The sequence below is a fragment of the Oreochromis aureus genome, linkage group 18 (assembly GCF_013358895.1).
Source record: "Oreochromis aureus strain Israel breed Guangdong linkage group 18, ZZ_aureus, whole genome shotgun sequence".
NCBI lineage: Eukaryota > Metazoa > Chordata > Actinopteri > Cichliformes > Cichlidae > Oreochromis > Oreochromis aureus.
The window spans coordinates 15,946,934-15,959,946 of NC_052959.1; the positions used below are offsets into that span (position 1 = coordinate 15,946,934).

At 40.7% G+C, this 13,013-nt stretch overlaps 1 protein-coding gene across 1 annotated transcript in view; it reads right to left on the minus strand.

The window, feature by feature from the left end:
• Positions 1-13,013, minus strand: part of clcn2a (chloride channel, voltage-sensitive 2a) — a 54,339-nt gene that overhangs the window by 10,192 nt on the left and 31,134 nt on the right. The window contains exons 7-14 of the mRNA XM_039602598.1: positions 12,045-12,123; positions 9,186-9,311; positions 7,682-7,766; positions 7,134-7,235; positions 4,060-4,144; positions 1,673-1,828; positions 1,275-1,344; positions 1,076-1,186 (exon numbers count right to left, since the gene is read on the minus strand). Of these exons, the coding sequence (XP_039458532.1) occupies positions 1,076-1,186; positions 1,275-1,344; positions 1,673-1,828; positions 4,060-4,144; positions 7,134-7,235; positions 7,682-7,766; positions 9,186-9,311; positions 12,045-12,123 (814 nt within the window). The remainder of the gene's footprint in view (positions 1-1,075; positions 1,187-1,274; positions 1,345-1,672; positions 1,829-4,059; positions 4,145-7,133; positions 7,236-7,681; positions 7,767-9,185; positions 9,312-12,044; positions 12,124-13,013) is intronic.

The following is a 13,013-nucleotide window of genomic DNA, read 5'->3' on the forward strand; positions in this document are numbered from 1 at the left end:
GGGTTCATCACTCCATAATACCTGATTTTTAGTCCAGTTCCTCTGTAATTTTGCGCACCTCAGCCTTTTCTCTCTATTTCCTTTCCTCAAGAATGGCTTCTTGACAGCCATCCTTCCACTGAGACCATTTCTAATGAGCCTTCAGTGAACAGCAGATGGATCACCCAAAGAGTCAGATGCATCTCTCAGGTCCTGTGACAGATGTTTGCTCGATCTTTTCCTATTTTCAGAGACTGTTCATCTGCTGTAGATTTTTTTGTGCCTGCCACTAATTCCTTTTTTTCTCAACTTGTCCAGCTTCCTTTTAAGGACACACTCATGGTGAGATATGCCAAATTTTCAGGTAATAGCTCTTTGGGAATCATCCTGTTTGAGCAAAATTACTATTTTATGGCTATCGAACACAGTTAATTTGGGAATTTATCACGGAACTAAAGAAACTAACTAAAGAAACTGGTTTTTTTTGTTTTCCTAGTAACAAAGTGCCTAAAGAGACAACTTAAATTTGATTCTTTGATAAATTGTCTGTTACCTGTAGACAGAAAATGAGTTCATTCATTGAGCTACCTTGTTTAATGCTTGAATGAATCATAGGTCAATGTTAACAAGCAAAAAACCCCCAAAACATTCCTCACAGTCAGGTACAAGGACTGGACTGAAAATGAGTGTAAAAGTCCAAAGAAAAACAGAAACTTGGAGACTATTGCTTGAGACAACTTGTTAAAAATGGCATAAAAGTCTGGCTGCTCGGAGGTGAAACGTAAAGAAATGAGGGGTGGGTCAAGACTTTCGCTCAGTACTACTAATTGTACAAAAATTAAAACAACAAATTGAAAAACTCAGCAATTAGTCTTTGTGCTGCTCTCCCCAACACTGGCTTTGTACGTCCCAGAACAGAGTCATACTACAAGTAATATTAGAAACAATCTTCTGACCAAACCGATAAAGTAGTGAAAACAGTGACAACTTTTCCAGCTGTGATACATAATAATAATACAGGATCCCCACAAAAAAGAAACTATGTAATTAATCTAATTAAATCTGAAAACATCAATATAGAAATAGAGTCACTCACCAACTACAGCATAACCACCAGGAACTATGGGATACACGCCGCCTGCAGCATGTATACCATCAGGAAACATGGCTGCCATGATCTCACCAACAAGTCTGCCAAATGCTGCACCTGCACACCAATACAGCAAGAACGTATTAGTTTAAGGTTCACCAGTGCAGTGGAAATCATTTAAAAAAGAGAAAGAGGTTTAATTCACCAATAAGAAAAACAGGCATGAAGGCTCCGCATGGAACGGGCATGGTGGTGGCCACAGCAGACATCCAGAACTGAAAGAGGGAGACAGAGTTTTACAGACTTAACCATCTCTGAAAATCTTACAAGGCACCAAGATTAGACATACAGACGGAGTCTTGAAATACTATCATTAATTATGAAAAGAGAAAACAGTCCCACATCTGATTGTCTGACCCTCCCAGAGCCCTGATATTATCACAGAGTGACTTTGGGATTAGATGAAGAGGCAGGAGACACCGCTGTGACCTCTGCCAAGCTCTCAAAGACACTAAAGCTAATCGACAAGCACAACTCGTCACAGTTAGTTTGAAAGCGTCGCCGGTTTGATTTCAGTGCATAAAAGCCTTTCACGTCGCCTACCTTCATAACAGTGAAGAGGATGAGCGTGATGAAGACGTTGACCTGGGGGTGTTTCCAGGCATGGTGGTGGCTGATGTAGTCAAACTCCTCCGCCACACCCTGACGGCACCACGTCCGATTGTCGAACAGCGCCACTAGAGACTCGTGCTGCGTCAGCTGACAGATCGAAACGCAAGCACACACAGACACACACACAGACATACCCACAAAAGAAGCATCCTGAATCTGAATATCTGTTTTGGCTCTCTAACGTCAGAAGGATCTGTTTAGGAGACTCTAGCAGTCTAGTGTTCGAATACAAGTCCCCTGGAAAAAGAAACATTCAGTAACCAGGGGTCCAATTACATGTGAACCCATACTATTTGCTCTCTGTCTTAGAAAGGGCTATTTCCACCCACACAGTTCTTTCTATATTGATATAAACCTACTCATAGTACACTGGAGACTTGGCACTTCAAAGTATTTCTGATTTTTCTCTTTCAAATTTAGAAGAAATTGTGTAGCTGTTTAAAAATCCAGCTTGCAGGCTTTCAAACTGTAATCTGTAGCAATTAATTTACTGACTACTTTTGATAACTGTGACACATCTCTTGAAACACTCCATCCATCCACCGCTTATCCAACTTAGGGTTGCGGGGAGGCGTCAGAGTCTATCCCAGCAGGACGCACAGGTCGCCAGCCCATCACGAGGATAACACAGAGAGACAGACAACCACACACTCTCGCAGTCACACCTCCTGCTTATTTAGAATCACCAGCTAAGCTAACAGGCATGTCTTTGAACTGTGGGAGGAAACCCACACAGGCACAGGGAGAACATGCAAACTCCACCCAGGAAGGTCCGAACCCAGTGGCTACTGGCTGTGAGGAGACGGTGTTGATCGCTGCACCACTGTTGCATAACATCATTAGGAACAAGTGTGAACAATTTTGCTCCGTCATGTGTAAGCTTTGACATCTGTGCTTCAAATGTGCCAAATTACACAAAAGATTACACCTTTTTTTCCCTTGGACACACAAAATCAACTCAATAAACTGAGAAGTAACCACAAAACTGACTCACGAGCAGTTTTGTGGCCAAGTGTTGACCGTTTTTGTCATTTTTTTATGAGGAAGGATTTTAAGGAGATAAAAGTTCTCAATGTTATTCAAAGTGCTGTGATTACATTTAGCAGCTGTTTATGGAAGCTCCAAAAAAGTCATCAAAATATGGAGATGTTCAAAAACAAATGTTAGGATATAACACGCAGGTAAAAAGTCCTCCCACACAAATTCAACAGCTCTGCGTATAGAAGAGTGGTGATAGTGGTTTGGTGACTGCTGGATTAGATGTATATTCTTGCCGGTAACTGCTCTGCAAAATAAATGCGTGAATTGATCTGACATGACTGAATTATTTAAACTGCGTACAATTGTGTGTACTGAGCGCATATTTGTCCCATAGTGGCTTCGCTTCATTGGCTCCCTTTTAAATCCAGAATCAATTCTAAAGTCCTTCTTCTCAAAAGGTCCTGAATAATCAGGCCCATCTTATCTTAAAGATGTCATAGTACCATATCACCCTAAAAAAGCACTTCAGTCTCAGACAGTGGGCTAACTTGTGGCCCCTAGGATGTTTAAAAGTACAATGGAAGGCCCTTCTTCTGTGAAACCGGCTCCCAGTTTGGATTCTGGAGACAGACACCCTCTCTACTTTAAAATTAAGCTCAAAACTGTTGTTTTTAAAAAAGCAGATAGGCGTATGGTATCCTCTCTTAGTTATGCTGCAATAGGTATAGGCTGCTGGGGCTTCCCATGATGGACCTAGTGCTTCTTCTTCATCTCTTTTCACTCACTATGTGTTTATACATCACTTTGTATTTAATAATTAGTTAATAATAATCTCTGACTTCTACAGCGTGTCTTTTGTCCTGTCCCTCTCCTATCACTTCCTGTAGAAAGAGAGTTTTTCCTTCCCACTGTTGCAAAGTGCTTGCTCGTAGGGGGTCTTCTGATTGTTGGGATTGTTACTTTACAATATGAAGTGCCTTGAGGCAACTGTTGTTGTGATTTGGTGCGATAAAAATGAAATAGAACTGAACTGACAGCTGCTTTTAATACTGAAGAAAAGTTCTGGAACATCCCCACTCCACTCCCGGATGCAGAGTTACACTGCTGAAATAAATAATAAAAAACGTATATATAAATAAAAATTAAGATCTTGCTGCAGACTTCCTTTTCTGATTTCCGGTGATTAGACTACATCTGACTACATCCGTGCTTTGGGAATAGCCTTTAAGCCCTCTTGAAGCCTTTATGTAGGCTTCATTTAAAATGACCATCAATCATCTCACAACAGTCATTGCATGCTTCCATACTGTCAAAGGAGTGTGAAAGTATTTTTTCACCTGTCCAGCCATGAACTGTCCGAAGCCCGGAGGGAACGTGAGTGTGGAGATCAGCAGGGTGACAAGCGCAGGATACACCAGACGCCTGACAGGAAGAGATGGACTGTGGGGTCATTAATGAGTGTGCTTGACACACTGTATGTGCATACCTAATTTCTTGGTGGTGTGGAAAGAGAGAGATAGTGTATAAATAGCTCCCGATGACGTGTGTGAAACCGACCCAATTCATACAAGGGATTTACCTAAATTTCCCAGGACTACATTAGCTTTGTGACATAGAGTGTGAGGCCAATTTTAAATAGAAGCGTAGGGGCACATGGGCAGGATTTTCATGATCCTTGTGTTTAGTTAGAGTTTAACCAGCTAAAATGTGTCAGTGTGTGTGGTTGTGTTTTTAGATGTGTCTTTAATATCTGATATAAGCTTATTGGCTTTAAGGCAGAGTTAGATGAGAAGATCATAATACTGTTAGTATTTCAGTTTGTTAAATATGAAGTTAAAGCCAACAGATGATAGCTTAACTGAGTATAAAGACTGGAAACTAAAGAGTATAATATATATATATATATATATATATATATTTATCCTTCAAGCTCGGGGCAGAACAGTCTGGGAGCAGTCTGAATCTTAGCTGTTCCCAGGAAACCAACACAAAGTGTTCCCGGGATTTTCCTATTTCCCACAGTGCTCCGATTACCACGGGGACCACCGTTACCTTCAAAAAGACTAGTGGAAAATTAACCTCGAACCGCTACATCGATCTAAGACCCGAACTCTTCGGTTGGTTACATGCATTTTAATTTCTCTCGGTCATTTTGATATTTGGGCATATTGACCTTGGGACCCAATGAATGTACACTAAAACAAAGAATTTCCAGATCTTTCTTGGGGCATCTTTTTTTGGGGTCTTGCCCTTATACTTTGTTTTTTAAGAAAAATGAGAGCCACAAATGAGGATATTCATTTAAAATTTTGATAGAACAATAGCAGTATAATGTCTTGTCGTTGGAGTGGATATCAGGCCCATGAAGAGCAAAATTGATGTATTTTGGTCAAAATAACCAAAAATGTGATGTCCACATATGTGGAAAATGGAAACCAACACGGGAGGGGTAAAAAGAGGAGGAGGTTAAGCTTGTAGTAAAATGCCTAATGAATTTATGATTTCAGTCACTAATTTATGTCTTCTTGAATACAACATGATACTCATTTTATAACTTCCCAGTTCCCACAGATGGTGACACCCAAAAATGCTCAGCTTGAGGCTTCCAAGTGAGGTGACACTTGCCATGTCCATCTTTTACATACAGTCTATGTTGGAAACAGCTAGCCTTGCACTCAAAGCTCCTTGAGTTACAAGCTATATCTTTATTTGGCTCCTCTGTACACAAGTCAAAGCATCAACCTGAAAAGTTGCTGTTTTACAATAAGTTCTTTGAAGGACTTTCTTCACATGCTCTAAAACTTTAGTTTTGTATGGATAAAAGTGAAAAGAGTTGAGCGGGAAGAAAGACACTTTGAGAAGATGATGAAGAAAATGAGAGTGATGAAAACGGATGGAAGAAAGGTAGTGAATGAGGAAGTGCAGCAGCTTTGAAGAAGATGAAGCACGGCACTCTGGAAGTATGGAGATGTCTAGAAGAGAGGGTAGTGGACCTTTTAACCAGATAGGTTGTGAGGAATGGAGATTAAGTGTAGAGCAGAGCTATAGTAACTACAGTGGGAAAAAGTTAATGAGGCATACCATGAAGATATGGGAAAATGTTGTTGAAGCTAGGCTGAGAAGAGAAGTGATGATCAGTGAGCAGCAGTATGAATTCATACAGATCCAGTGTTTGCTTTGAGGAGGTAACAGGGAATTGCACTGTCTTTGTGGAGGGGGAGAAAAGTATGTGAGGGTGGTGTAGGAAATGTATGAGGACAGCGACACTGTGGTGAGGTGTGCAGCAGCAGTGACAGATGGGTTCAAGGTGGGGGTGGGATTACACCGGGGATCTCCTCTGAGCCCCTTCTTGTTTGCAGTGATGTTGGATAGGTTGACAGATGAGGTCAGGCGGGACTTTCTGTGAACTCTGATGTTTGCAGATGACATTATGTTTTGTAGTGAGAGTAAGAAACAAGTGTAAGACTCTGGATAGGTGGAGGTATGCTTGGTAGAGAAGAAGAATGAAAGTCAGTAGAAGTAAGACAGAATATATGTGTGTAGATGAGAGGGAGGCAGATGTAACTAGTGTAGCAGTGAAGGAGGAGCAGAAGTAGTGAAGGTGGAGTTGAAATACCTGGAGTCAGCCATTCAATGCAAAGGACTACACACAAGAGAGACAAAGATGAGAGTGCAGGCTGGATGGAGAGGGTGGAGATGAGTGTCAGGGGTGATTTGTGACAGAAGAACAGCAGCAAGAGTTAAAGAGAAGGTTTACAAGATGGTAGTGAGACCTGATAAAAAGACATGGGGCTGAGCTGGAGGTGGCAGAGCTGGGAGTGAGCAGGATGGACAGAATTAGAAATGAGTAAATCAGTGGTTTGGAGTTAAAGCTAGAGAGGCAAGGCTGAGATTGTGTGGACATGTGCAGATGAGGGACAGTCGACATGTCTGGTAAAGAATTCATGGATGTGGTGAAGGAGGAGATGCAGAGGGTTAGTGTTGCAGAAGAGGATGCTAAGTGTAGGGTGTGATGGAAGCAGATGAACTGCTTTAGAGCCTCATAAAGGGAACAGCTGAAAGAAGATGGATGAGGGAGAAAGTGTGTGTGGTGAAATTCACAGAATGTTTGTGAGTTTGTGAGACAGTTTGTGCCTCAGAGTAAGAGCATGAAAAAATGATGTTATACATTAGTCAGCTTTAGATGAGTGGTTAGCTAGTTTCAGTACCCTGTGAAAGATCCACAGTCATTGTTTCCAGTCTCAGATAAGCTAGTTTTCTGTTGGCAGTTGCAGTATTAATCGTTTCATCGAACTCTGTGAGTAATTTCCAAAAATGTCAAACTGTTCCTTTAAGCTGGACAAGGGGACGTTGGGTCTATGAATCTACAAATGTTTAATGATTTTGTGTAAGACTGGGATGAGATACTTACTTCCTCAGCAAGAACTTGTTAATTGTCTTCTGCTTCCTCATGCACTCGACTATCAGCCGGTTCAGGTAGACAAACAGAGCTCCCCCAAAACCACAGGCAATCCTACACACACAGACACACAGACACGGCTTGTTTGGCCTGTTGAAGGTAAAACAGAACAGCATTGTGGCGCAAAACAAAAGCAGCCACATGGAAAAAGAATTACCACAAATGAAACAAAGCTACAGTTTTGCTATGCCTGGTTAAGTCAGTCACAGTTGGAAGCTCTTTTCAAGGAAGCCAACTGATGTTAATTCATCGTTTCTCTCCATTAAGATACATCAAACAAATCACATTTGGCACGTTCTGATCTGGACAGAGCCTCTGCTTGTAATCAGCAGAGTAAAAAGTTAATTTCATGCCCCATTCATTGAATACAAATCAACCTTCAGGCTCTTAAAAGACTTGGGAGAACGGCAGAAAAGGAGCTCAGATCTCGTCAGTAACAGAAGCTGCTCGGGGATCAGGGCTCCGTTTAATGTGGCGCCAGTCCAGAGAAACACACTCACCCCAGTATGGCAAAGGCTGGCAGCTCCTGAAGGTCAAACGGGAAGTCCAGACGGAAACGGGTCTTAAAGAGAGCAGTGATGGTCTCTGAGAAAAAGAAGACTGTTCTCACTCTGCTATACAGCAATCTGTTACGAATGAAAACTGGACAACCACTTACCTCATCATGCCTCTTAAAGATATACTTACATATACTGAATTACATTTTATATACAGTCTCATTAAAGTAGCCACCATATTAGGTACACCTAGTAACTCGTTAAACTGAATTGGAAAGGTTCCCTTTTCAAGTAATTTCCCTCTTTTATATGAAAACGATCCGCTTCGGCCTTCAGAAATGCATTCATTCTTAATGGCAGAGATTTAACAAGGTGCTGGAAACATGACATGATAGCATCACACAGTAGCTGTGGATTTGTCAGCTAGACATCCTGATCATGTCCTGATGATCCTGACTCATCATGATGTGAATCCCCTGTTTTACCACATCCCAAAGGAGGCCATTTAAGTACAATGAACTTAGCATCATGTTCAGGGACAATAAGTTTAATATGATTTGAGTTTCGTGACATGTTGTGGAAATGATCAGCAACAATACTCAGGCCAGCCGTGGTGTTTAAACGATGCTTTTTCTAAAGTGTGCAAAGACAATACCCCCCACACCATTACACTACCACCACCAGCCTCAAACACCGATACAGGGCAGGATGGAGCCATACTTCTGTGTTGTCCATGCTGAATTTTAACCCTATGATTTGAAGGTCACAGCAGAAATTGAGATTAATCAGACCAGACAACGTTTATCCAATCCTCTATTGTCCAGTTTAGGTGAGCCTAAGTAAATCGTAGCCTCAGTTTCCAGTTCTTGGGTGACAAAAGCAGCACCTGGTGTGGTCTTCTGCTGCTTTAGCACAACTCTTTCAATGACTGACATGTAGTAAATTTCAGAGATGCTCTTCTGTACATCTTGGTTGTAATAAGTGTTTGTTGGGGTTACTGTTGCTTTCCTGTCAGCTTGAAGCATTCAGGCCGATCTCCTTTGACCTTTGACATCAACAAGGCATTTTCGCCCACAGAACTGCCTCTCACTAGATATTTTTGCTTTTTCAGACCATTCTCTGTAAACCCTAGAGATAGTTGTGTGGATTGTGTAGATCAGCAGTTTCTGAAGTACTCTGAGCATCAGTCTGGAACCGGAGTCTGGAATGTTGCAGTCTGGAGTCTGCAACATTTAAAGCTGTTTAAATCCCCTTTCTTCCCCATTCTGATGCTCCAGCAGGTCATCTTGACCATGTTTAGATACCTAAATGCACTGAGTAGCTTCCACGTGACTGGCTGATTAGATTTGTTTTAACGAGCAGTTGAATAGATGTACCTAATGAAAGGGTCGGTGAGTTTAAATTAACTAGTTTAATTGCATATTATGATATTTTTCTTAAAGCAGAACTAGAAGAGTCATAAAAACTCACAGGAAGATAAACAGATATTTTCTGTTTTGTACTTTACCTTCCTCCTGATTCCAGACAGCAAGCACTCTGAATATGAAGGCACTGAAGGTGGCAGCGAAGAAGCCCCTCCAGTAGTTCCTCACAGCAAAAAATGTTGACGTGACCTCAATACTGAACAGCACCCCTGCAACGCACAACCATACATACAGAGAGTGAGACGTTCCCAGAGCCGAGCTGCAGCCAAGAAAACAGCAATTTCTCAACTTTATTTCATATCAGATATTCTAGCAAAGAGCTTTTCTCAGGCTTTCACCTTATAATTATTTAACTATCAGTTAATCTCCCAAAATCGTGACCTTCTTTAAATGATTCATGTAGTCTATAACATTTTAGAAAAACATAAAAATGCCACAGTAGCTGCATATTTAGCTTCAGTGACTCAGTGAATCAATTAAATACTTCAGCTCTGATCATCACGGCTATAATCTTTTGTTATTTTCACATGGATTTTCAGCATTTTGCAAAAAACCCAACAAAGATTTCTAACTCGCAGGACCTGTTTGTTTGCTTGTTTTGGAAATGCCACACAGCTACATGAATCGTGTCTCGGTGAATGTGCAGTACATACTGTACTGTTGTCAGTATGAGTTTGTCTAGTCGTTCTAAATAAATGAGACAGGGTGTCAATCACGCCCCAAAAACAAGTTCCTCTTGTCGCTTGTGGCCACAAGCATCCATTCTATATGGCTCAAACGATGCAGACGAGAAGACATTGATCAAAATAATTATAACTTAAGGTCCTCTTTACAGCTTTTATTAGTCTTGTCATTGTCATTAAGCATAGATTAAAATGCTAAAGAACATGTCACTCTATTCAAACCGCTGTGAAAGAATGGGCACCTTAATTTAGCAAGCAAACTTCAAACACAGAAGTTAATTCACACGACAATTAAAACCATCTGAACAACCCGACTCATGAAGAATATCAATTAAGAAAGAAGAAAATGAGGTCTAACAAAAACTGATAATGAAACAGAAGAGGGAAATTCACCCTAATAATAAACAGTATTGGAGCAAAGGTCGAGAAGTACTTGAAGTTCTCAGGAAAAAAAATGGAAATTTTAGCATTTGCATAAGTGGGCGAGTCCATCTGTTGAAGAAGATGGTAAGATGCAGTCGAATGCAGAACAACCACTGAGTGATACCAAGTATGATTCATCATGTGAGCATCCACGGAAAATCAATTTAATCTGAGGATTTTAACGTGGATCTAATGTGGATGATTATGACCTACACCCTTGAGAAAACATAATCCTAATCCCCCCTGCACCACAAGTATCAACAGCCGACAGTTAAACAGGACCACTAAGACACATCGTCATCCATTTAAAGACATAAATCTAATCACTCTTTTTTAACCCACTTTGATCCCTATCAGCTCCTGCAGAGGAGAAGCTCCTCAGCTGCTCAAAGTCACTAAAAGCACCACAAATTTGAGAATTATCTGTAGGTTTAACGCTAAGTACAACAATTCCTCACTGTTTTCATGTCATAGTTTGGTGCATTAGTATTATAAAATATCATTTAGATCACTTTCAAAGTAATTTAAAGAGGTGATCAAGTAAAAAGTTGATAACAATGCTCAAAAGGTTATCTAAAGGTTACAGGAAACATTAACATTCATGCACATATGAGCATTTGGCAGATGACAGAGTTTGCTTCTCTGAATGAAAACCAGTTTTTAAGTTTTAATGTAGTTCCACATGGGACTGTATATTAACCATCAGTGAATACGGTGGATGTAACATTTGAACTTGAAGCCAACTTCATTCATCAGTATGAGGAAGGTTTAGTCTGCTAAAACGGTGAGAACAGAAGAGATGAAGGTGTTAAAACTTCAGCAGTGCTAACTTCACTGTCAGAGCTGTGGCGGTCTATCAAAATAAATATGTTGCCGACAGCAGTTAAAGAGGATCGGTATTAAGTAGAAAAAAAGAAAAACAAAACAAGTGATCATTCAAATACACATATAAAGCCAAAGAGGCACACATATAACAATAGGTTGGGTCATATAGTCATGTGGGTTTAAGCCAATCAATCAATCAATCAATCAATCAATTAAAGTGGAGGGCCTAAAAGAAGACGTGTGTACCCTCAGGACCAAATATGGTGTTACACATATCTTAATCTATATGTGGCTGTATAAGATTGGTTATTTTGTGGTTACAACCTAATTTAAAATGTTGTGTGTAATATGTTTAATTGGGATCCCGGAGAAGGCCAGAACGTGTCAGTCTACCAATTAAGTTCTCCTAATAAAATGACAAATAGAGCAAAGTTTCTGGCACAACTTCACCCAATTAAGGAGCGAGTGGAGGAGAGGAAAAAACTCCAGCAAAGCTTGAAAAGAGCATTTGAAGAGGAGTGTTTGCAGATTTTAGTTAGAAACGGTGTATGCCTACACTCACTCCACTCTGGAAAAAAACAGTACAGTTCAAAGAAATCATTAAAAGGCCAAAATTAGCATGACCGTCATACCCATGATGAGTATGTGTAAAAGTCTGACCACAACTGTATTAATAACCATTTCACATGTAGCCTAAAAAACATGCATTTTGACATCAAGCATTAAAAGAAAAGTGCTAAAATTGAAGAGAAGAGTTGGTCTTGTTTTGTGCTGCTGTATCATAGGATGACGTAAGCTGTTAATGAATGAAATGAGCAATATTCCTTCCTATGGACAGCCATTACACTGAGAGCCAGACTTTGAGAACCTTGGATTTAGACAAATATACTGACTAAGACTGGCATCTTCGGCTGCTAGTGGGGTAAATATTCTCTTCATCTAATTAGCTCCTGTAAATGTCTCACATAATTAAATCCAGTTCAATCAGAGGCTACAGTCGTGTTGACTTACCTCCAATAGGGGCAGCAAAGCAGCAGCCCACACCCACTGCACAGGCAGCCGACAGCATCTCCGTGTTCCTCAACTCATTCTGTCCAACAAGGGTCAGATACACGCACATACCAATACACGCAGAGCAGTGCATTCAAGCAAATACACACACATTCAAATCCCAAGAGGTGCACGCTTATTTGCAAATGCCACAAACGTACATCCAGAACCAGTTCTGTTTTACAAACGCAGCAGTTTGACTGCAAAGCTGCTGTGTTTGCGCACATTCGATGAGATTACTTATATATGATTGGAGTTTGATGGGAGGCTATAACTGAAAAACCATGATTGAGGGTTGAAATCATGAAATGAGATGTTTGTGTCGAAGCAAAAGCAACACAGATCGATGCCTCTCTGCGACGGTTCACTGAACAGAATCTAACACAGCGCAGACAAATGGAAAGACATCAATCTGTCTCAGCTCTCAAATGGACAGCTTGGATTAATGTTGATGGGATTGGAAATAAAGAAACTATCCGAGTCATGCATTCGTACCTTGCTTCCTTCAAAGGGCTCTTCCTTTAGCAGTAAAAGTGAAAAGAGGACAGACGTGTGAGTGTAGTGGTTACCTTTTTTTAAATTCATGTTTTTTTTTTATCTTCCTCCTGGAAGACATCCAAAGTTATTATCCAAAGCAAGCAGACTCAAACAAGCAGCGAATGAGCTTCAGCAAACACAGTCCTGATTTTACTGTGAACTGAATTAACATTTTCCCAGACTGATTAGGTTTAGTGGTCCCTGCACTATTTGAGTCGTTCTAACTGTGCTGACACGTGTTTTTCTTCCTTCACATCACTGCAGTCTATCTTCCTCCACACTGATGTGGCTGTTGATGCAAGGAGGAGAGGCACATCACAGTATCCAGTGTAGAAATAGACAGAAGCTCAGGGTGAAGTCTCACATGAGTGGAGGTGAGAGTCTGTCCTGGGG